We start from the raw sequence: 26,374 nt of genomic DNA, 5'->3' as shown, positions 1-26,374 counted from the left end.
TGGCAGCTATCATCGGTGGCGAGTGATCTCTCAACCAGTCCTGGGCCCTCTTTCACAAACTCAGACTGACCAGCATGGTGAAGAATGATCAAACATGACCGACATGGCGCAGGGAGGCAGGCCTTCATACATTCGGTGGATTGCTAATTGGGCTGTACTTTATTCATTATTATATAGGTACATCACGAATGTACTCGTGAATGTATGTTTGATGCATCAGTGTTGAAGATGTATGAGGGATTCTCCCTCTGTAAGAGTGATGATGGTGTGTGTGCACTTCTTCCAGACTCCAGGAGAAAGAGGAGCTCATTCTCACTCCATTTGAGAGGAACCTTGACTTCTGGAGGCAGCTGTGGAGAGTCATCGAACGGAGGTGACTGTCTCCTCTTGACGAGTGACTGACCACTTGTTAAAACTGCCCTTGTCTTCATTGAATAATTCCTCGTGTGCACCAGGCCTATGACCAAACCCCCCTAAATGGGCTGGGGAAGCTAAGCATTGTTGAGCCTGGATAGTTCTGTGATGCAGTGTTTGAATGTCAATGGTAGTAAAGTATAGTGTTCCTAAATAAGAATGCGAAATTGAATATGAATGTTTAACACGCAGGCTTTTGCGACGAATATAATACAGTTTTTTGGGGTTAGATCGCGTAAATATATAAAGGTGGCAGGTTTAACGACACATATTTACGCGATCGAACCCAAATAAACCTGTATTCTGGATGAATAATATTGAACGTGAGATGTTAATGAATTAACTTTTCTTTAAAATCTCTTACTACATTGTCTTCTTTTTCTCATATTTTGCTGTCGCCCTCCCTCTATTCCTTCTCCACGTCATCTTCCCCCTTCAACTCCATCCCTCGCAGTGACATTGTTGTTCAGATTGTGGATGCAAGAAATCCACTCCTGTTCAGGTGTGAAGATCTGGTACGTTTTGCCCAAGCTATTGCTGTGATTGCTTAAAAGTGCAGGTTCTGTGTGCCTCAATTCACTGAAGAGGTTTGTAGTCAGGAATGACTACACGGTTGCGTGAAATACTGCCGCTTTGAATAGTACTGCTGCAGACAATTGATGGTCCTAACTCTATCCCGTAATCCTAACTCTGTATCTCCTTATACATGATTATCATGTACCCATTAACACTCCTGTTGCTAAAGCCAATGCGGATATGGCATTTGCGGTACTCTTTAGAGCATGAGTATTTTTAACTGGAGTGAATGTTTGTAACACATTCATCAATAACACTACCTTTAAAAGAACACATAAGCACGTGTGCTATACACTATGAAGAGGGGTCATTTTCCAATAGTTGCCTGTTGTATACTCTTGAAGGCAGTGTTATTGATGAATGCAAGTGTTTGAGTTTTTTTACATTAACATCCGCGTCTTTGTCATTGGCTCCACTGATGCTTGACGGACATTTTCACTTTGACCTGGATGACGCCGGCCGGGCAGGAGCGGTACGTCACGGAGGTGTCTCCGCACAAGGACAACCTCATCCTGGTGAACAAGGCCGACCTGCTCTCCGAGGGCCAGCGCCAGGCGTGGGCCGACTTCTTCGAGGCGCAGGACGTCCGCGTTGTCTTCTGGTCTGCGCTGCACGAGGCCAAGCGGCTGGAGGCCGAGGCGCAGGTGCGGGGGCGGCGGTGGCGGCGCTACACGTCCATTAATTCTTCACGCATATTCAGCGAAGGACCGTTGCGGCAAAAGTGTGACCTCTTGCGACAGCATTTGCATTGACTGCTCTTGCTCTTTTTCACAGATGTCCAGTAGGGGCAGGGCAGAACGTTACAACAACAAATAATGCAAAAACACTATAGGAGTGAAAATTATAGGCAAGGTAAACAAATCACTTTAAAAAAATAAACAAATAAAACCAAAACAGTTTTTTTTTAATCTTACTAGGTGGAGAAAGTCCATAAGTTGCAATCATTTAGTCAGGTTGACTTTCACAACCAATATCCATAATAGAAACAATGTTGAGATCGCTTAAATATAAATGTGTTGTTAAACCTGCAATGGCCAATTAGTATGGTGTGTCACGTAAGCAAATCGTACTGATTAGTTACTACTTCAGCACACCGGTGTGTTGGAGACTAAACCCACTGTAAATGGGTTTACTCCATTGTAAATGTTGCTCATTTCAAGACACATATATTAACTATTTTCTATTAAACATTCCATTGTGCTGTTTGTTGCTGGCTGCTGGGATAGTTTGGCCATCGGGCCTGTGCTCAGACACCCTAATAAAAGCAGAGATTGCTGCTCATTTCCGCGATACCTTTGGAGCCTTCCCGTTACAACGGCGTTGTCCATGGACCATACATAAATTGCAATCCCCTCTCTTTTAGACAGGCAAATCAATCCTCAAGAGGGAAAATATAACTATTAAACACCGAATGGATTTTATACGTCGGTGTCAATCAACTTATTCTTTCCTTTTGAAGTTGCGGGACTAGCATCTGGGCAAGGGAATAATTATTGGACAGGTTTGTTAATTTTAACACGTAGGCTTTCGCGACCAATATTATTCGTAATATTTTTTGGGTTAGATCGCGTAAATATAAATGTGTCGAAACCCTCCACCACCTAGCACAGCCAATTATTAAGGGATTTGTCACGTAAATAAACGCCAATTAGTTACTACTTCAGCACACCGGTGTGTTGGAGAGTAAATCCACACCATTTACAATTTGAGTTCGACGTTTTGCTGGTAATTACATCCAGCATCATCGGGAGATTTGCCAGAATAGTGAAGCGATCACCTGCTTTCGGTCTTAAATAGGAGCAGTAGGATGACATCATCACGGAACCCAATCAGATGCAGAGATCAGAGGCGGTGGAGGGGGGGTTATTGTATATTTTAATAGATTAGTGATCAGTGAATTGGTATGTTTCCTCTATAAGGTTAAGTAGCGCAAGGCATCTGGGAAACACGTAGCCTCGTATATCCGTGGGAACCACAAGAGGTCATCGTTTGTCCAATGCAGGGCTTTGTAGTCCCATGCCTCTGTATTTATTCATATGTCCAGAAGGTGGTGCTCTTGAGCGGATGTTACTCAAGCTGACATGTCAATGTCCAGTCCAAACGTTTACCTCGATAAGCAGTGCGTGGAAGAGTAGGCCAAATACCCTCCGCCAGCAGTGGTGTAAGCAAGCGACTTCTGGCATTGCGTGTTGTCGAGTCTGCTGCCAAGATGAATGGTGTGCAATCCCCACTCTCTTTGCCTTGCCCACACACACTGTTATACACTGATATTTTCTCAGTATCTATTGCTTTGCGGCTTGTAGATGGCAATGAGGTGGTAGTTGTTGCTAAGCTTTTCCTTTTTTTTTGCTTTAGATTTATTTTATGCATTGCTCATCCTTGTGCTACTTTTGGTCTTTGATTTGGAAGTGGTATGACAGACAAACTTGTTTCATTTAGTCAATAGTATTTTCAAGGTGAGGATTATTAGTCGGCAAATGACTGTTAAGATTGAAAAAGGTTGGAGACGTCGCCAGTTTGTCAATAAATTGCGGTCGCTGAAATATGGCGAGTTCACACGAAAAGCAAACGGAAGCTTCGGTGCAAATAATGCACGCTTTAAGATGCGCTTCTGCGGCCATCTAGAATGTTCTTTCTGATATTACTAAGCCACTGGAGCTATGCACTTGTAAATCTGGATTGAAAATTAATTTCTGGAGAACTGCTTTTTGTGTTTAGTTTGTTGTCCTTTCCCCGCGCTTCTGATTAGCACGGTTGGCTGCGTACGGTGCGAAAGAAGTTCAACATGCATACACTCACCCGCTCACGGTTGGCTGCGTACGGTGCGGAAGAAGTTCGACAAACATAAATGTATACAGTACATACGAGGGCTCCAATCGTTGCCGACGTGATCCACGTTGTGGTCACAACCCCAAGCTGGTGCCGATCTCCCACCTCTCCCGGACGTGAGAACGCGGTCGGCGAGAAAAGCCAATCGTGGCCCGTGATTTCGAGTCACCGAGGGTCACGACGCGCGCCGCGCTTTCTCTCGCCACATTGCCCGTCGGCTCTCGTCACTCGCGTGTCAATAGTTCACCTCGCTTGAGCGATGGCTGGCAGTGGGATAGGCGGGTAGGCATTTCACGGCGTAGTTTGTTTGCGTCAAGGAGGGAAAAAAACCCTGGGAAATTGACAATTTCACCCGCAGTGTGGTTCCCCGCGGGCTTGTTTATTCGCCAGGTGATTTGTGTGTCTATTTAAAAGAGCCTCGTGGAGTTCCCGTGCCGCATTGTGCCATTAAATCGATGACGGCGTCGGGAGTCTTTCTGTGTTGCACTCGATGCTGTGCTTGTGCCAGATTGTGTGGCGGTTAATAGTGGGTGAAGGTGTGTGGAGTTCCACGCGCACTGTGTTGCATGCATATTAACAAGAAATACATAGGGAAATGCGACATTGAGAATGTACAGAAAAAAAAATGGAGGATTAAATAGTCGAGTGTAGGAATGGCTTGGATCAATAAGTGGAATGACAAAGGGCTTTGCTTAAAAATAATGTAAGTACTTGTAAATGGTGCTCTTGGGCTTGACCATCAAAAGTGAATAGGAAGTGGTTTTAGTAGTAAACCCATCAACTATAAATGAGCTTTTTGAATGCATTCAGATGGTGTGTAATTACCATGGTGTAATGGTTAGTGCACTTGACTGCAATATAGAGGTCGCCCATTCAGAACGTTTGCAAAACTTACTCGCAGATTTTCACAGCCAATATTCTTAAAACTCTGTCCGCCCATAAATATGAGTGTGTACACTACAGTTTTGTCGATTGGCATGTTGCGTGTGTTGGGGTTACGTTTGGGATGCTCCCACTTATTCCAAGACATCTGGCCAGTGTGGAAGATTAGGCCAATGCCATCTAGAGTTCGCAATGGTGGAGCCCCTTTTAGCAATTGCAGGGCTGCACCTTTACCGTAAATTACTCTTCATCTTGCTCTTTAATATCGGAAGCAGGAACACTTTTTCACAATTCTGCCAAATCGCCCCAATGAAGCTGGTTGTAATCACCAGCGAAATGTCGTACTCAATTGTAAATGTTTGTGGGTTTACTCGCAATCACACTGACATCCTGAAGTAATAGCTAATTGGCACGTTTTGTTTACGTGACAAACATTACTAATTGGCTGTGTCAGGTGGTGGTGGTTTAACGACATTTATATTCACGCGATCTAACCCAAAGAAACATTGTGAATATTGTGAATTACATGATAACGACTGCTCATGTCTGCACCCCAGGGCTTGGACGAGTATGAACAAGACACAGAGGGAGATGGCCCCGACCTCAGCGAGGAGGACACCGAGCCGGAAGATGGCACGAGGGAAGAGGAGGAGAAGGACGACGGAGGAAAGGACGACGCCAGAACAGCCGACAAAGAAGGCGAAGATCTCACGGATGGATGGGAGACGTGCGATGAAGATGAAGATGATAGTGATTTCAAGTCGGTGACCGACGGCGAGGAATCGTGGCAGGACCTGGGCATGGAGGAGAGCGCCAGCGCGCCGAGGGCACGTTCGCCCGTCAGGAACTCGAGTCGCTTGCTCCACCAGGACGAGCTGCTCCTCGTCTTCAGGAGCCTCCACGTCGGACCAAAAGTGAAGCGAGGGCAGACGACTATCGGACTGGTAGGTGCTGCGCCTGCTCATCGTTTTTTATTGACAACCGAGCGAAAGCTGTTTGGTGGCTGTTAGGTCCTGCTTGCCTCTCATGGAGTGTAAAAAAGTTTGTTCGTGCCGACGTTCTTAATCTGGTAAACAATGACCCCATGAAAATGATTGCTGTGCGATGGGCTTCTGTGTAGCGGGGTCCATGGTAAAGTGCAGCAGTGGATGAGCAGTCACGAGTAGGAATTTCCATAAGTATAGCCCTGTGATACCGTCTTATGTGGGTCATTATTGATCACGGGGTCAAGTGCTACTCTGCGAAAGTTCCACATGGACGCTTTATCTTATGACGGAACGCCGATAGCAAAATTGGAACAGTATTGAAATTGGGGATAAAAGACTAGAGCATTAACTAAAATGTTTTGTTGCTACATTTGGCATATTCCATCTGTACATTAAAACTTGTGATTTAATTTTCTTGTGATGAACACTTTTTGCAGGGCGTATATAAAAATGTACACTCCCCAGTGTGGATAGCGGACTTTTGAAGCTCCAGTACTTGAGGAATTATTTATGACAGCCTCTCCCGAGATCATTCGTATGCTGCAAGGCTGGTCGCTTTGAGGCTTCCAAATGGAAATGTATTTGTCTCCTGATAGGACACAGATAGCAGAATTGGTATGATACTTCGGAGAAAAAATTTGAAATAAAAAATTTGGAAAAAAAGGACGGAAAATTATACACGGAGCTTGAATGTTGGGAGAAAAAAACCACTTTGCAATGTTTCATCTTCGCCAATATAAATTATACACCTGTTGCTTTCTGGACAATAATTATTATAAAAATTAATCATTTAAATGATTTTGATTTAAAGCTTTCGTGACTGCAGGGATTCATATTCTTGGTTCTTTCGGTAAAGTCACGTTGAAGGGACACAATAAAATAATAAAAATACATATATTTTTATTATATATTTTTTAAATATATATTTTTTTATTATATATTTTTCTGATTTTATTGTTTCCCTTCTATGTGACTTTACTGAAAGAACCAAGAATATTAATACATTTAAATGATTTCAAAGTAGGAAATCAGACTATGACAGATCCACATTTATAGAGAATATAAAAAAGTAATTCCGAAATTCATCCGTTCCCGTGCCCTCTTCCCCTCAGTAAAAAGAAATAGTAAAATATCCGACAGAACATTTTTTATTCCATTGTGTTACATTGAACGGACAGTTTTGGCTGCCAGTCCACGGTGATGACATTCATAAGATGGCTACGCTGTCCTCGGCAATTGATGCACCTGATCACTTCCCACATTGATTAATTATCATGCCCCTTCATCCATGGGACAACAATAATTGGTTTATCTACAATATCGGGAGATGCTTTTAGTGAAAGCACACACACACATTCCTGTATACTCCTAGGGAGTACTGCTGCAGCGGTTAGCGCATCGAACTACGAACCTGGAAATCTGTGTTCAATTCTCACCCGCTTGCTCGTTAGTGGTGAACGATATTCCTTCATCAACTTGCATGGACGAGCATTGTGGAGTATGGTCTAACTATCCCCGTAATGGACACAGCATTGCTAGGCTTTCATCCAGCAGTGCATTGGGAAGGTCTGTAAATAATTTTTTATAATTTATTATTATGCTACTTGCTGGAAGTTGGACTGAAAGTCACACGTTCTATACTCACACTGGGCTTCCATTTGCTGGTGTTTGTTATAGCCCGAATCCTGACCTACCACCGATATGTTTAATATGAATTTGCATTCATCCAGCAATTGCCTTTCACCGTTACGCCAGCAGTTGCATACTGGACTCAACTCTCCTTTTCTGCCTTGATGTCGTTTTGAGGGATTTTGCGATCTCTGGCTTACAACACACCGGATGGTGCTTAAAGCGGTCAGCCGGTTTCGTTCATTGTGCTTAGGTAACGCAGGGTTGTGCTAAACGCTGACGAAAAGGTAAACATGAAAGGTACAGATGCAGCCTTCTAATTACTGGCAGAAGAGCCTCAACCAGACGGAGCTCAAGATGGGTCCTTCTTGAGAGTATTTGGCCTACTCTTATACGCCGGTTAGACGTCTTGAGAGAGGAGTGTTTACCTCCACTTTACCCCACGACAATCGACTAACTGGTTCACTCATTTATCGAGTTTTGCTAGGAGATCAAACTGGCAGCCTATGGATTGCAAGGCCAGTGTGCTCAACATTACGCAGCGGCAACAACCTACAATTATTTCTACAAAACTACATTTTGTGTCGCAGTGGTGAGATGTTAACTCCCTCGCTTGGTATACAGGAGGAAGTGGGTTCGATGCCGATGCTGACACCTACATATTTGGAGTTTGCATGGTCTCCCCATGGTCGCTTGTATTTTTCTCCCGAGTATTCCTGTTTTTCCCTCCATATTTAGAAACGTGCGTTTAGAGTATTTGGCTGCAATAAATCTCCACATGATAAGCCACTTTGTTGGGCTATCATTTGTGACCAGCTCGCTTCTTAACAAAATAGCTATATAGCTCAGTGGGCCTTACCTGGTAAAATAAAAATAGTTTTTAGTAAAAAAAATCAAGATAAAATTTGCACTATAATTCACGTTGCCATCGCGTTCCTTGTGTATTCTGTGCTGGCGCTGTGAGTGTCAGTCACTACCGGGAGTAGATGCTACCCGTCACAGTGATTTGCCACAGCACTTCATTATCTGTGGCATTTGTCAAGCACCACGCGTGCATGGCATTTCATTTAAAATGTCAAATGGCTGGGCATAGGGGTGCCACGTCTGTAATCTGGGGTTGGTGGCTCACGACTGCTTCATCCTACACTGCTGGGTGGATACGAGGTGCCCAGCAGGGTGCAGTAGAGAAAGTATTTTTTTAGTATCGTGGGTTTTATTTAATCTCCTCTTGGTTTGCTTTCACGCATTGAAATACTCGCTAAGGATTTGGTGAAACGTCCATTCGAGTCGGTCAGGTTTTTCTGTGTAAATTTAATTGTTATTGTGAGGTGTTTAGCGATGCATTACATCCCATATATGGCTCATGGTAGAGAGATATCCTTTGCTTGTAAGATCGGCAGTTCACCATCATTGGTTCAAGCAAGTGTGACCCTGCTGATGAGACACTGTATGTCGTTACCTGTCCTGAGTTTGCTTGTCTTGAAATCAGTGTTGCTGAAATTATGCACTCCCAGAAGGCTGTGCTGTTATGTAAGAAATACTTTGACTTTTTACGTCGAGAGATGAATATATGGAAGAGACGTTGCATATATATATTTAATTGTATGACAGGATCTTGAGATATGGTGGCATCTTGAGGGAAGCTTTCATTCAGCAGTGGATTGACCATGGCTGACAACGATGATGAAGATTAATGATGCATTGATTGTTAAATGTTGTAGGTGAAGAGAAAATGTGATCCCACAGCTGCTAGAGGTCACTACATTCACCCCGATGTTATACAATGAAATATTAAAATACAAAATCAAATTGCAAACCTGAATAGCAACAATTCTGATGAGGGGAGGGGTGGGTGGGTGAATCATTCCACCCGTAATAATTATAGTCACAATGACACAATTCGAAAATATTGCTCAGAAATAATAGTCGTCGAATACAAAGGCAAACACAATCTTTGCTCAGTGCGGCATTGAATGCGCCTGGGCAGCATTAAACAATAGCTTTGTTCTCTGTGGTTCCTTTGTAGTTTTTTTATCTCGTAGGTGGAAACAAAAAAATATAGTGTTCACTTAAAGAATTGAGAACATCACACGGAATCAAGAATCGCGTCGGCTCGACCGTACGATGAGACGGGTTTCCCCTCCCTCTGCCACTGGCAATACAAGCGCAGACATGAAACGACGTCTGGAGGAAATTAAAAACAAACTGAATGGGTTTTTTTTTATCGTGCGGCTTTTCTGTTGCCCACATTCAAAGTTTCATTTTGTGAAGTAACAAGAGTTGCATGCCGCAAGGCCGAAATCTATTTGGGATAAAAAAAAACCATCACGAGGCACGACGAGAGTGAATTTCCCGGCGCCTTTGCGCTCGTGTTCCCGCAACACACCGGTTAATTGGCTTTTCGTTACAGGAGACAGACAATTATTGGGGACACACGGTGTCCATTAGATGGGTCCCACGTGCTGCTGTCATGGCCGCTCTGGCCCGCGGTTTCCATGGCAGCCCGAGGCCCGCGAACCGTCCACGATGTTGACGGCTGGCGCGTGTTCTTGGGGTAACCTCGATCGCTTGCCTGTGACGGGGCTGCACACACATGTCCAGGCGGGTCGCCCCCGGAAACGATTGTGATGTCAACGGGGTCAACGGGGTCAGCGCGGTCGTCTGCTTAGCGGTCGTCGCCCAACGTGTCGGTGAACCCGGCAAGCTGAGTTCGATCCCCAGCCCCTCCTTTACCAATCCGCACCGACCAGCATGGTGATGGATGGTCAGACAGCCTTCTTACACGGCGTGGGGAGGCCTCCTTCCACTAGTGGTTGGGCACACGGCTGTGTTTTATATATATACCACGTTGCAATTATATTTATCAACGATAGACAAGAAGGTTAGCGAGTTATAAACCGATTGTTAATGAGAAGCACAACGGATTTTTGCAAACCCCAATGTCATCTTAAATTTCACAAGGTTATGTTTAATAAATTATAGACTGTCAATCCACTGCTCGTTGGAAGATCTCCCCATGATGCGACGTTCGTGCGAGTTATTTAACTATGCTTAGCTACACTGGTCTGGTCAGTAGAAGTTGCTGAAGGATTGTGTCCCGGGAGTAGTTCAGACATCACTCGCCGCTGATTGTAAGCCGTGGCCGGGCAGTCGGACTTGGGTCACTGCAAACCGGAGCAGTGGGATGCACAGTGCAGCGTAATTCACCGCCGCTCATCACCCCTGTGCACGCGCGCGCGCGACTTATACTTGGGTGGGCAACGCGCCGAGCCGGCGTGGCACGGGAACAACCAAAGGCCTGGGCCCTGAGATCGAACCAGCTGCGGCGTCTGGTGCCATGTGCCGCGTCATTGACGGAAATGCGACTTGACGCCCTTCCAACCGGACCGTCGCGAAGCAATTACAGTTGAAGCCGTCTCCGCTTGGGCGCGCTGCCGTGTGTCTGGAGTGCGATGGGGCCTGCCGAGCTGGAGATAGTCACCTTGGCAGTTAATCATTGTGGGAGCTGACGGCCGGTTAAACGTGTCACGAGCCACTGCACGGATGTCACTGCAGTGACTGTTAATTGCACTGGTAATTATTTTTCTCCGGCGTTTTTTTTGAACGATGTGTATTATTTTCCGTGGAGGATATTGACCCTGTGTGGTTTTTTTTTGCCTGGGCTGTCGATCATGCCGACCACCTGCACTTAAAAACGAAATTGAACTAAACTGGCTGATTATTATTATTTATATTTTTCTTGAGGATGGGCACATTTAACAATTTCCAGGTTTAACATGAAATTGCTTCTCTAACTTTACAATTAGTAAATTTACACAGCGGAGAATGCACTTCCAATATGGTCAAGTCCTTAACTTGAACACTTAAGACACTCGACCGGAAGGTTTTTTGCTCAATATTATATTAATGAGGAGTAGAATAAAAGAACTCAAAACTGTTCATTTGTCAACTATTTTTTAAAGGATTGTAGACTGCGAGTCTAAACATGTCTGCACAGTAAGAAGGGCCATTGTCTGGAACGTTAGCCTGTTATTTATATTCTGTTATAAGGCAAGGTTAATGATTCAATTATCCACGCAAACTCCTATTATCTACGCGACGACAGCATCATGCCATTGCTGCTGCTGATGGTGATTGATTATGGTTATCAAGCTGTTGCTGCCTCTACTGATGATTAGCGCCATGCTGCTGATGTTGGTAATCATATTATAGGAGTTTTGATCAATTAATTGATCGATGATGACGATCATTGTGCTGTTAGCGCAGCACCTCCGATTAGCGCGTGGTTGGCTACGTACGATGCGAAATAAGTTCTACATAAATAATAGAGTGCTTTTATTATTTCTATTATCCGTGTATTTTCCCAGATAACAGGAGAGTACCGGCAGTGGTGGCAAATTAATGTTACTAGCATGTGTCTTCACTTTACTGCGGGGTTAACGATATTTTATTTGCTCAGATCGTACATAATCGATTCTCTGGATTTCCCGCACATTATGAACGTGTAAGAACTAATTTCAATCGGTGAATCAGCGGTGCCTCATCATTACATGTCCTACTCCTAGGGGTTTGAACCGAGGTTCTTGTAAGTCGCTTGCTTTGTACCTCAAAGCGCGGGCACATTGATTTACATTCCTAACCACTGGCATTCTCCCATCGGCTGTGTTTGCCCACTGTGGTTTTTCGACTTTCCTGTGTTCCTTGTTTCGCCCACGCATTGGTCCTTTGTGCAATTTCGGTGTCAGAGGAATTTTCGGCTTTGCCCATTAAACCCCCTTCTTGAACTGCGTCCCATTCGTTTCGGCAACGGGGGTGATGTTTTCTTATCTGCTGGTGACCGTTTAATTAGTCTTGTCACAGAGACGCTCATCACGTGGCTCGGCCACAGCCAAGGGTGACTTGTCATTCTGGCCAAATGAAAACCTCGTTTCTCTGCAGCCATTGACCTCACCTGGCCGCATCAACGCAATATTATTTTGGGGCTTGGGCGTTCTTTATCGCTTACGGATAGTATTCATCACCGTCGTCATCAGCCATGATCAACCCGCTGCTGGATGAATGAGTCCCAAAGCTGTCGCCATCTCTCGCCATCCTCCGATGCTCGGTGATATTCCGCCAAAGACAAAGATCCCCCGTATAGCCTTAACGGAATGTTGGGGCAAGTGCCGTCAGCGAACACCTATGATAATCCACTAAGCACATACACAGACACACGAGCTGATTTCACCGCTGTGGATGTTTATTGTCCGTCGAGATTGGACTTGTCTATAGGTGCATTCTTGTATGCGGTCGGGAAGGATGTAATTAGTGTTGATTTACACCTGGGATATGGGGCAAGTGGCTTCACAACCTCGGTGACTCAACATAGTAGTGAGGTTATAATTGGGGCTCCAGTCGGCTGCTGTTCGGGTCACGAATTCCACAGTCACAGATGCTTATTTTGTTGCTGTGTCAACAACCCTCACACCCAACGCCTTCAGTGTTTCCTCCACATCACCACCATCCACTCACTCTAGACACATGCCCCAACCATTCAGAATTCACATTCAGCTGCTGTAAACCCAGCGCTTGGGAGTTGGACGATCAGGCTCCGGACAGCAGCGCTGTATCCCTACGCGTAGCGTGAATCTCTCTCGGCAGATTGTGACCGGCCAATGTTAATAAATTTGTTTAAATTCCTTCTCAAGCTTGAGCTCCGTCGTGAAAAAGCCACGGTCCCGACTGACGCCGGTTAATTACGATGAATGTATTTTGCTATCCATTGCCACCTTCAAATTTCCCTGCTTTGTTGTGCCAGCAGAGAGCGTTTCAATGGCTATGATTCCGCAGAGACTGACATTGTTCATGGTGTTTGCAGTAAGGGTGGTGGTGGTGGGGTGGTAGCTCAGGGATCTTGTGCCTTGGTGCTCTCCCAAGCCCCGGCTGCCTCAATTCGCTGGGGCTACCTCTCGGCAATGGCAAACGATTATTGGTGGGCACCACTGAGGTGGAGGGAGAAGGTCAAGGGGGGGGTCAGTCTAAAAAAAACGATTTAAAACTATTTTCTATTTTACAAGGCAAGGCCTACTGAGCTGTATCGCTGTTTTTTTTCAGAAGGGACCTGGCCACAAATGATAGCCCTACGAAGTGGCTTATCGCGTGGAAATGTAAAGCAGTAGCCATATACCCTTACTCTAAACGCATGTTGATTCCAAATGTGGAGGGAAAAACTGGAGGACCCAGAGAAAAATCCACGCGACGGGGGGGGGGGGGGGGTGGGGGAACTGGGGGGATTTCGAGGTCATATTAATTTAGGGTGTGGAATCAGCTCCATCCATCTGGGGTTGATGAAATGAGCGACAATGTGTGGGAACTTCGCCAGTGGTTGTCCTTTGGGTAAACTTGCCCCCTGTTATAGGAATGTGGAGTTTATACCATCGGCTGAGAGCCGTAAACAGGAGATGACCAGCGCCTCGAGACTTATTGGAGCAGTGAATCATTTAGACGTTTGTTAATTGAGAATGATTCTTAAACTCAAGATGCATGAATCAAATCGCGTGTGCAAAAATGGTTGATGTGACCCTTGCAGCCAATCGTGCCTGTTAAATTCACCACTCTCCTAAAACAGAATTTATCATTGAACCGAATCATGACCCTGAATCGTGATGATTCCCCAAATCCCCAGTGGAATTAAATCCTGTCAAAGTGTATATGCAGCATAGGTAGACATGCACATTAGTCTCTGCGTGCAAACGAGCAATATAACGCGTTGCTAAATAATAGTGTATTCTAAATTGTGACCCTGGCTAAGTGTTGGATTATTACTTTGGAATAATTCAGCGTGCTTTTTAAGTACATTTTCTCTAAATTTCACGTCATTTAAACATGACCGGCAAGAATAAAATTGCAATATCAGAGTGGGCCCCTTCGGCGTTGTTCTCTGTTGAGGTACAAGGGCAAAAACTCACCGCTGGGACGACACGGTGAGATGGCGAGTAATGAATTAGAGCGAGCTCCCTGCTGGGCAAATGCATATATGTGGCCACGTGAACTCTCCCAACCAGATGAAACAAACATCCAAACGATAACGGTTTCAAGAGTTGCTGCAGCTTGGTGAGAATGCTAAATGACTCGGCTGCATGGCTAGTTAATATCAGAATCAGAATGTTTATTTATACTGGAGGAATCCCATGAGCTATAAAACTCTTTTTAACGTTATTTTATCGTGTCTGTGCCACCCTTGTTTGTGACTCTCTTTGAGTCTCGCGCATTCACACTGAAGCCGGATAATTATATAGATGCCTTAGTCTGACTCTATGAGCTTTGTGCAATAATATGGGACCCTAAGAATCCTGAAGTTGCGTTGGAGACTTGAGTCTAAGGCATTATAATTGAACCATACGAATCATGAAGGTGCCCTAGTCTCACTGTATGAGCCTTGCTCAATAACATGGGGCCCTAAGCATCCTTTTACCGAGAGTAAATGCCAGTACAAGCTTCACCCTCCACCACTCGTTCACTTAAGATTAAGGAAGTGGGAAGATAGATTTTCTCAAACCCTATAAGAGTAGCATGATGAATATAATTCGTATATATTTTTGATCGAGGTCAAAGGTCATAGATCATACTTAAATATCAATTATTGTATTTAGGTCTCTGGTTCCTTCCAATCATAATGAGCCTCCACTCGAATCTCTATGAGTTGTATGATTAAAGTAAGCGCTGCAACTCCTTTTCAACGGAGCACTGCTGCCTTGCTGTGTTGAAGGGGAATTGCATGTTCCTTGCAGATCTGAGTGGCTCTACTGGATAGGGGCACCGATAACCAGTCGGGTACTCGTCCACAGGTGGCACAAAACGTGTTCCCTGTACGGACTGGCACTGACCGGCGTGGTGAAGTATGGACAATCCACCCCACTGACACACTAAAACCGCGGTCCCCAGCCTCCCAAGTGCCTTTGGATCCAACAGCCATGGCTTAGGCTGGGTCGGTGAAGTAGCAGGTGGTTCTAGGAATCACAGGACGCCTTCTGGATGTGACTGTCACTACAAGGGGGCGCCGTGGTGGCGAGATATTCACTACCTCGTCCGGTATGCAGGAGGTAATGGGTTCGATCCCGACCGTGACGTGTATATTTGGGGTTTGCATGTTCTCACCGTGGTCGCGTGGATTTTTTTCCTGAGTCCTCTGGTTATTCCCTCCATATTTAGATACATGCATATAGAGTATTTTTATAAAATCATTTTTCACATGATAAGCCATTAGGTTGAGCTATCATTTGTGGCCAGGTCGCTTCTGAAAAAGAGCTAGATAGCTGAATGGGCCTTATCCGGTAAAATAAAAAATAGTTTATACTTTAATAGTATGATGATGATGGAGATTAAATACTGTGACTGACAATGACTGGTAGACAAAGTTGCTTATGATGTAGATTTACTCGAATGTGAATTCCACACGATGTTACACAAAGCACACTCTACTGACGCTAGCTTCGCAAAACATGCGGCCTCTTTGGTGCCACGATTTACGGCTTGGAGTCATTCCGTCCAATCTCGCAGCCACAGATCTCAGGTCTCCGTTACACTTTTCCTCCCGAGTTTATAAATCACAAGTGCATACCACTTGTGATTTATAAACTCGGGGTTCACTGTGGCGTGTGAAGGCATCGTTTGTCATTTAATTTAAGATTAATTAACATTTCCACGAATCATTTTACGAGTTAAAGCATTGATTATGAAACAAAAATGTTGGCTCTCACGAAAATATGCTGCCCAATAATACAAAGGGGAGCGGTGGTGCTTAAGTTAGTGCACTGAACTATAAACCCGCTTGCCCGAGTTTTATTCCTAGCCACTGTTCACATCAGTGACGAGTGACATCTCAAACAGTACACCAACCCGAACTGATTGTCAAACAACCCCCATGACTTACCTGTCATCGATTGACAATGGAGCTGTAAAATAAATTGACCACAAAATGAATGCTTTTGCAGTGAATATTCTGAAGGATAACTGGCTAAACGCCCAAAGCATGACCCCATCTGAAGGAATGTTAGGCTATTCGGGGAAAATAAAGAATTATTACGTAATAATGAAGCCTCAGTAATTGTTCTTGTATGACATGTGATGCCAGATGCATAGTTTTTATCTTAAAGTTGTGGTCATGCCAGTCACATCCATTCTCCTCCCTCCCCCTCCTCAAAGATCAATGTTCCCAGTTCTCATTACCCCTGCTGTAGTCTTGCATTACGCGTGTCGGATGAGATTAACGACTCCAGTTTAACCCTTGCATCGAGAGCGTTTTCTCTCCGCATTCCCCAAAACTGCCGTGACACCGGGAGATGTTTTTGCTCGCCGCTTTGATTTTCGCGGTGCCCCCGGTTTGCCGATCTCAATCAACGTGGGCCAAAACCACCGCTGCTGTGTCCGCTGCGGTTTAACATTCAGTCGCAGCGCCGCGTGGAAAAATGGAAGGTCCCCTGCTAAGAGACGCTCTGTGGCGAAATAGGCTTATGAGTTCAGTCATCCCTGCAAGGCATCGATTGGACAGTTTAGTAGACTCTCCTGAAGTTTTGCTTGCGAGCAGAAGATCCCTGTTGCTCTCGACAACAGCAGCAACCATAATAACACAAATTTGGATTTTGTAGAGCTTTTAAATGAGCGGCTTCGACTTTGGAATGCACTCACATCGTCTATTTCCTAAGGTTGCTTACAACCTCGCTCGGTTCAACAAAAATATTGACTTATTGATTTCACCTTCAGCAGTGATATTTGTTGCTGGCCGCTTGGTGCTTTGGGCCTCAGGGCCTATGCTGAGCAACCCTGAATTAAAGTAAAAAGAACCACATCTTAAGATGATGTACAAAACTGCGGGGACGTGTGCACGGGGTTACAACGTCACTTTAAGGTGTGCAAATGTCACTGCAGTGCCTGAGAGTCCATTGAAAATAAAAAAAAATCTAACGCCTGTTGAAAATCTTGGGACACATGGCCTGGGATCACGCAGGTCATGTTTTGAGTCAGGAATTGATTGTCTGCCTTCATGTAACATTTGTATATGATTTAGCATTAATTGTCAATGATTCTCACTCGTATTAATCAGTATTAGTGTCGCATCGGGAGATGTGGTTGCAATTGAATGCTATCTAAATCTAAATTGTAATATGTAATTGAATCCAGCGACCTCAGTTCGATTCCCAGCCATGGCTATCGTCATTGGCGAGTGATACCAAAACCAGTCCTGGGCGTTGCCATTCTTCACTCACTGGCACTGACCACCGTGGTGAAGTATGGTTAAATCATCTTCTTCATACCCACAGCATGGGGGAGGGGGGTGGGGGAGTTGGAGGCCTTTGTCCAGCAGTGGATTGACAAATGGCTCTAAATAAAATATTAAATGGTAATTTTTGTTAATGTTGGAAATGGATGGTGATAGCTGTGTTGTGTGTTGGCATGCAACAAATTCTGCCAAGAAGCACACCGTGTGCAGAAATATAACAAACTAGCAGGAACCCGCGGAACTGCCGCAGTAAAACGATGGCAAAAATATAGAGGCTGATGATTTCCTAAACTGATGTCACGTGGAAATGTAGATTTTTTTTCATTTTTGAGGGCGTGATGGGTTTAATTTTTGATTCCTGTTTCTGTATGCCGCCTGTACCATTCCCGTTACCGTCATAATGTGCACTGACGCCTACTTTATTAGGATGGGCGATATTGCACGTGACATAAATATTGATTGATTGACTGTATATACAGTGAGGGGAAAAAAGTATTTGATCCCCTGCTGATTTTGTACGTTTGCCCACTGACAAAGAAATGATCAGTCTATAATTTTAATGGTAGGTTTATTTGAACAGTGAGAGACAGAATAACAACAAATAAATCCAGAAAAATGCATGTCAAACAAATGTTATTAATTGATTTGCATTTTAATGAGGGAAATAAGTATTTTACCCCTCTGCAAAACATGACTTAGTACTTGGTGGCAAAACCCTTGTTGGCAATCACAGAGGTCAGACGTTTCTTGTAGTTGGCCACCAGGTTTGCACACATCTCAGGAGAGATTTTGTCCCACTCCTCTTTGCAGATCTTCTCCAAGTCATTAAGGTTTCGAGGCTGAGGTTTGGCAACTCGAACCTTCAGCTCCCTCCACAGATTTTCCATGGGATTAAGGTCTGGAGACTGGCTAGGCCACTCCAGGACCTTAATATGCTTCTTCTTGAGCCACTCCTTTGTTGGCTTGGCCGTGTGTTTTGGGTCATTGTCATGCTGGAATACCCATCCACGACCCATTTTCATTGCCCTGGCTGAGGGAAGGAGGTTCTCACCCAAGATTTGACGGTACATGGCCCCGTCCATTGTCCCTTTGATGCGGTGAAGTTGTCCTGTCCCCTTAGCAGAAAAACACCCCCAAAGCATAATGTTTCCACCTCCATGTTTGACGGTGGGGATGGTGTTCTTGGGGTCATAGGCAGCATTCCTCCTCCTCCAAACACGGTGAGTTGTGTTGATGCCAAAGAGCTCCATTTTGGTCTCATCTGACCACAACACTTTCACCCAGTTGTCCTCTGAATCATTCAGATGTTCATTGGCAAACTTCAGATGGGCATGTATATGTGCTTTCTTGAGCAGGGGGACCTTGCAGGCACTGCAGGATTTCAGTCCTTCACGGCGTAGTGTGTTACCTATTGTTTTCTTGGTGGCTATGGTCCCAGCTCCCTTGAGATCATTGACAAGATCCTCCCGTGTAGTTCTGGGCTGATTCCTCACCATTCTCATGATCATTGCAACTCCACGAGGTGAGATCTTGCATGGAGCCCCAGGCCAAGGGAGATTTACAGTTCTTGATAGTTATTTTGTGTTTCTTCCATTTGTGAATAATCGCACCAACTGTTGTCACCTTCTCACCAAGCTGCTTGGCAATGGTCTTGTAGCCCATTCCAGCCTTGTGTAGGTCTACAATCTTGTCCCTGACATCCTTGGAGAGCTCTTTGGTCTTGGCCATGGTGGAGAGTTTGGAATCTGATTGATTGATTGCTTATGTGGACAGGTGTCTTTTATACAGGTAACGAGCTGAGATTAAGAGCACATTCCTAAAGGAAGTGCTCCTAATCTCAGCTTGTTACCTTTCTGATTGAGAGGGGGTCATACTTATTTCTCTCATTAAAATGTCAATCAATTTATAACATTTTTGACATGCGTTTTTCTGGATTTTGTTGTTGTTATTCTGTCTCTCACTGTTCAAATAAACCTACCATTAAAATTATAGACTGATCATTTCTTTGTCAGTGGGCAAACGTAAAAAAATCAGCAGGGGATCAAATACTTTTATCCCTCACTGCAGATGCCGAAAAGAAATTGCAATTATTCACCCCCTCTCTCCTCTGCTTCACCAAAATCCCGCGTGATGTTATCACCCCCGTGTCTTGTGACATGACGTCATCACCCCTCGGCTTCAACTAAGCAGTGGTCGTGTGAGGTCATTGCCCGTTTCCTGGACCTAACCACCTCAGGTCTTGTGACATCATCAACCTCCCCCTCCCCCCCAATCTCGCCTGACGTCGTGCGTTACAGAGGCACACACGCCCGCACGAAAATGCGTATTAATATATAGATGATACCAGGTGGGATTTCCCGGAAATCGCTTGCAGGCTCCTGGGTCTAATGATCTGTGTCGGGGCCACTGAGCCTTGCTATCTCCCAGGTCAGGCAGGTGGAAAATGAGCCATCTTTCTCTCCGTCTCTGTCAAACCCAAGGGGCCTTATCAGCTCTCCAGAGTGAAATCTGATGGGTTTTTCAAGCTGAATACATGATGACTGCACGAACAAATGGAATTGACATTTTATATTAGGGTGTAGGAAATTGAAGCGACATTCGTCAAACATTGTTGGCTAGATGAATAGCAGACGAGGCAAAATATTTCCTTATTTGGTGCAACGCAGTGTTGTGCCCAATTCACCTTCGTGAAATAAAATGACAATTTCCGTTGTTTGCCCTGCGAAAAAAGATTATATGAAATATGTTTATCCATTCAATCAATGAAAGCAGCAGGAATTTTTATTTTATTACGTCAGTTCTCGGTTCCTTCCTGATAGGGTTTTTTTTTACTGGGAACATTATTAGTCAGTAGATTGCCAGACCAAAGTCATTACCTTCAAGGTACATATCAGCCTCGCCGAGTGTTGCCTGCCCTGTATCCATGATGGCTCGTTAGGGGTCCATGGCAGGGTTGATACCAGCTGGAGAGACGCTGCACGTATGTACGTTGAACTTCTTTCGCCCTGTACGTAGCCAACTGTGCCAATCGGAGGTGCTGTGCTGAAACACTAGTGTTTGGTGCCTGCGGGTAGAGGAACAATAATTCGCCCACCCGGCCAATTTCAAGGGGTTGTCATTTTTTTATGGCCGCGACAATTCAATGCAATGATAGTGCCTCGAGTGTCTGCGTGGGTGATGTAAACCCCCATTACATGATGTTCGAATCGAAAATCTTCGATTTTTTCAATAAACGGCTTGATGAATCAGCTTAAGATGAGCTTAAGAATCAATGTTAATCAAAAGTACCTTGGTCTCGGAAAAAAACAATATCATGCGAGATGAAGGTACTCTGCAAACCTCCGGGCTACTATCAAAGATTTGTCCATGAAGCCATCCAGATATATAAACACAGAGACAATTTCAACCGAGATGGGTATAAGCTGAGCAATCATTGGAAGGACGTTATTAACAAAGCTAAGTCGTAACTTGCTGTGGTGCTTCCATTCTTCCGTGCCGTTTGGCTGTTATCTGCGACTCTCTGAGTTGCGTTGCCCTGTTAGGTGCCTCTGCATTAACGGACTGGGGCATCACTAACATGGCCACCTCTGTTCCCTTAGCCTCGATGTACCGATGGTTCTGGCTGTGTGATGGGCTTTGTGTGTCTCACTGGCGCGACCACCGTTGCTGTGGTTCTCTTGCGTGGACGTGCTTGCCTCACAGCGCAGTTGGCAGGGCCGCAGCTTGTGTTACACATAGACATGGCATTAACTTACTAATCCCCCTAATCTCTCCCATCAACATAGTGCTAATCTTCCATTAACACTGCTGTTCTGCGCATATGCGGGGATGATACTCTTATGCGGCGACGGAAGGTGATTTCATGCTAATATCTCTACCTAATCTCTCTTTCCCTAAACTACCCCATTAACACAACTGACGTGCTTGCGTCCAGGGATGGAATTCCTTTCCAGCTGAGACCCCGCTTGCTTGCCCATCGCCACATAAACAACCTCTTGTTGTAACAGCTCTCTCGCTGGTTCAGCAGTTCCACTGCTGGATTATTTTTTCAGCCTGTGGACGACCGCTTGTGTTGCGATCGAAACGTCGTGATATATTATTTTTTGTTAAATTTTTCTACCCACGTGACTTTACCGAAAGAACCAAAGAGTATGATTTCCTGCAGTCACGAAAGCTTCAAATCAAGTTTATAATTGAACTTACTTTATCTCATCACTTCAACTCATCACTTTCTCGCAACACATTTGCTCTCATCACTTTATTTAATCACTTTCTTTCTCTCTCTCGATGCAGTCATGTAGCTTTCCGGATGCGATTTACGGATAGCCAAAAGCGCGGATAGCAAGTTCGTGAATGACAGTAAATACTGGACATGAGCCTTGAGTCAAGGGGGAGTGTCGCTCCTTCTCTGCTGATTTCCCTTTCCGTATCTGGAGTGCTGACTTTCTCCTGTACAAAAGCAGGCTCAAGGCTTACCTCTTATCCTGTTCCCATGCCTGCCTCACCATGCAGTATCCTCATTTGTACCGTGATGTGATAGGGCAAAGCCACGTGGCAGATGCGGCTACCTCCTGTGCCGATGGACGATTCAGAAGAGCCCACAGTGTGACTGCGGTCACAGATCTCAAAGCATGGACCAAATAGGGACGCCACTGCTCGCTTCGGTCATTCGTCGGTGGCATCTAAGATATTCACCGTTAGGCTACTTGTGAAGATGCTATCCAGAATCAGACTATTTATTTATACTGGAGGAATCCGATGAGCCAAAGCTCTTTTTCACAGATGTCCAGTCGGGGCGGGTCAGAACGTTACAACAACAAAGAATATCCACTGGCTCACTCGCCCACTTCTACGTGACCATAGAAACACTTCTTATTAACTACCTACCTATTGCACGAGAGGAGATTTGCCTTCTGGCATCCTGTCATCTTCTTCCCCTCCCCTCTGCCTCTGTACCTTTTAGTTTACTAGCCCCTCGCACCTTTCCCTCTGAAAAAAAAATCTTAAAAACGTTGTCTCCCCTTAAACCGCACTTGATTCGCATATCTTCCACCGTCTGTTTGAGACGAGGCTGCAATCAGATGCTATATAAATCCAGACCGCATCGCGTTGTTTGCTTCCCGTGAGCATTTTCACGAACGCTGCCAGTAATGCTGCGATCTTCACTCTTCCTATGCCACTCTGCTCTCGTTATTTGCGGCTCGAGAGCAAGGGACTTAATTTCACACGGCGCTGATCAGGGTCCTCCAATCATTTCTCAATTCGGCGCTGAACAATCGGCGTGCTCGAAGCCGCCTCGCGTGATCTGAAACCGATGTACACATTCGACGTTGGACATTCTTTTGTTAAGTGTTGGCGCTGCTTCTTGCAATCCCATCCCTGGCTCCGCGGCGGTTTGAAACTGATGGGCAGTTTTAAGAAAGCGGCGTGTTTTTGTCTTTATAGCGGAAAAGAGAACATTCTTATTTTGTGATCTGTGGGACTGTTCGAGTGTAACATGTAATTTGAAATGGTTGTTAGTGATTTTGAGAAAATTGCTGGGCAGCGCGCTTGCTGTCCTGCAAAATTCCCATTATAAATCGGCAATTTCCGTTGCTTTGGACACAGCGTAATTAAGCTCACAGCCTTGGATTAATTATTAAATATTCGTATCTGTTGAACTTTCAGTTGGCGGAGCAGTGAGTTCAAGTTTTCTTCTTTGAAGATATTGTAATTGTGTGTTTATTGTTTTATCATTGTAATTATTTATGCAATTTGTTTATATTCTGGCTATAAATAAATCCTGGAGTGTTTGTTCCCCTTTTATCTCTCCGCACATTAAGGAAAACAATTTTTTTCCTCTTTCAAGTAAAATTACTGGGATCTAATGAACTTTTACTGGACAGGCAAAGCGCTGTGATAAATAGCCACCGGAGTGCCTGATGATTTATCATTGTCGCTCCAACGATCATGAAATGTTCCTACTCTCTCTCTCTCTACAGCTTGCTTTGCTATTCATGAGAGGTAGAATAATTCACACATGCCCATTTCTGGCTCACAGTCGATTCCTGTTTCTAACATTGCGGTGACTGACAGCACCTATAGTTGCTGCAGGGTTGATGTAAACCCATCATATACAAAACATATACGAATTGTAAAAAAATGAAATATCGATTCTAACATATGTGAATCGGTGCATGCATCATGAGCTTGGATGGAACGACATCGCGGGGGATGGCAACAACGTATGTAAGCCTTCAATCCGTCAGTGGGTAGAATATAGTATTTTCCTGTCCTTGCATTGCACCTTCGATTTTCCTTCCCGCGCACCTCCGATGAGCACGGTTGGGTATATACAGTGCGGAAGGAATTCAACATACATCAAACGCGATAGATGCGTCCCTGAAAAGAGCCTCGTTAAGCGGAAACGCTTTCAATGAAAACAATTTCCCCATAAGAAATCATGTGAAAGATGGGGGTTGCAAGATATGATGTACGTACGCACACAGTGAGAGATGGCGTGACAAAGTACTGAGATGAGGGTATGCCGTCAAGCACACCCTATCATTCCGCGTGCATACCCAGAATTCCCATACCGCTTAGCCACGCACGTCTAGAAAGTAGTTCGTTGTCGACCGATCGGAAACCGCATTGTAATGGGAACGTTCCGCGTTGTGTGAAAAGTGTTCTCAAGTAGAAGAACTGCGTTACAGCGAAAACGCGTCGTGCGGAGACGCGTGAAGCGATGACTTGCCGTATAGCTGATTAAGATGATCAAGCACAAGCTCAAATTGCTATTGATGATTTGGGGCAACCAGGATTGATTGTCACACGTTGCACCAAACTGCACACCGGCGCACTCTCCTACAAACGTACACTTGTGTAATTTAACGTTACCGCATGTTTAATTTCTAAAGTGTGCTTTAGCAAGTGAGATTGTGAGGCTTCCGTAAATACAACGCCTATTTATGTATGTGTCAGGTACTTGATGTTCAAATGTTTTGAGAAGGAGATGTTACAGCATGTCTGTAAACTGAATACAAAGAGATAGGGCCTCCAGATAACCCACGTTAGGATCGTATTGTGAAGCCCCTTAGACTTAGATGTTATGCGGTGATTTATTGTGTTTATGGTAAGGAACGTTCCTTCTTTTAGCATTACATCTTCAAATACTTAGACGGCTGCTTGCGCATTCTATGTATCTTTATTAAATTTATACCTTAACTCGTGCCATGACTAAAACATCGGATGGATGGCCGGTGATTGTTCGTGCCTATAGGCTGATATGGCACTCCTCATATCTTCATGCTTAGAAAAACATTTTAAAAAACTAACTAGGACAATTACGGAGATTTCCATCAGCTTGCTGCTTGCGTAAGTGTGCTTGTGGGAAATTATGACTCCATTACCCCAGTGAAATTGGTAATTACGTACTTGCAATTGTGACCCCTTTTGTTTGTGTGTGTGTGTGCGCGTGTGCTCTGTAACTCTAGGTTGGCTACCCCAACGTTGGCAAGAGTTCCACCATAAACACGATCCTGCAAAATAAGAAGGTCCCAGTGTCGGCAACACCGGGGCGGACCAAACACTTCCAGGTATTTTGTCAACCCTGGCCTTTGTGTGTGTGTGTGTTGGTTCATCGCAGTTTTGGGTAGTGGTAGTGGTGGGAGTATGGGGAGCTGTTGGCGCGTTTTTCTGCGAACCCGGCGAGCAGGGTTCGATTCCTGCTCACGGCCAACACCGGTGATTATTATCTGAGCTGCTACTAGGCCTCCCCCTAGGTTGACTCAGCCTCAAATGAGTACCTGGTGCGCTGTGTTTACATCGCCACTCGCGAGACAAAAGCGGCTGGGCGTGGTGCTGGCCACCAACCCCCTCATGTGCCGTGCCGGCCTTCATAGGTGTTCGCTAACGGCACTCGCTCTGACAGTCTGTTATGGCTTATACGGTTGATCTTTGTCTTTGGTGGTAGGAGTCAAGACGATAAAGAACAGAGCTGTTTTACCAATGAAAGCCTCACGAATGCTGCATACCCATGTGCCATTAAAAGTAGCATTTTTTAAAATGTAATAACCTGTTTATATATCATACGAATCTTTTAATAAAAATTTGACATGCCAAATGTACAGTGGGTTGGTCAAACACACCAAATCAGAATCCGCGGACCGTCTTGCAACTCGACGAGACTTTGCTTAGAAACAAGAAAAGAACAATATATGTGCTGAAGAAGCTTTGAGTTTTGTATAAACCTCGCCTCCTATGAGAAATTGTTAGGTCCACTCGTGTGTCCTGGACTGTCACCCCCACTGCTGCCCCACAGTGATGCTGTGCAATTAGCGTCTTCCTTCCCACTCTGACGCAAACTGCTTTCTAAACAACGCCCTTAACAATAATATACAATAACTTCACCCCAAGGTCATCGGTATTTTTAAGATTACTATTATTCAGTTGACCTGGACCTTGTATTCATAACCAACATTATTTTTCCTGTTCTTGCATATGGATTTGTGTAGCAACTCATGCTTTGTACTAATGTCTACAAGAGGGCAGTTTACATTACGTTTTTTTGTTATTAAACTTGTTCTCTTAGAGGGTGAAAAACGCAAGTACTATATTTGCAAGTATAACATACGATAATGACAAATGTACATACCTCTGTTTACCTCCACATATATATTAACTCGGTTTTACCTTCCAATATATATTGGTTTTCCAGACCAATATTGTCTATCAGCATTTGTTCAAACAAGTCAACTCTCAACATTAGTCAGGGTTGTTGAACAAACGCCGCTAAACTGCCATATGTTATTTGGAAGAGCAC

The 26,374-nt window shown here is 44.7% G+C and overlaps 1 protein-coding gene across 1 annotated transcript in view; it reads left to right on the top strand.

Annotated features, from left to right (window-relative positions):
- The window catches only part of LSG1 (large 60S subunit nuclear export GTPase 1), a 46,240-nt gene that overhangs the window by 5,162 nt on the left and 14,704 nt on the right, over nt 1-26,374 (top strand). Inside the window, exons 5-9 of the mRNA XM_032962256.2 lie at nt 287-373; nt 869-929; nt 1,458-1,634; nt 5,259-5,645; nt 25,047-25,148. Coding sequence (XP_032818147.2) covers nt 287-373; nt 869-929; nt 1,458-1,634; nt 5,259-5,645; nt 25,047-25,148 — 814 coding nt within the window. The remainder of the gene's footprint in view (nt 1-286; nt 374-868; nt 930-1,457; nt 1,635-5,258; nt 5,646-25,046; nt 25,149-26,374) is intronic.

Source organism: Petromyzon marinus, chromosome 28 (genome assembly GCF_048934315.1).
Source record: "Petromyzon marinus isolate PM22_M1 ecotype Great Lakes invasive population chromosome 28, UKy_Petmar_22M1.pri1.0, whole genome shotgun sequence".
NCBI lineage: Eukaryota > Metazoa > Chordata > Hyperoartia > Petromyzontiformes > Petromyzontidae > Petromyzon > Petromyzon marinus.
This window is presented reverse-complemented; position numbering and strand designations above follow the sequence as displayed.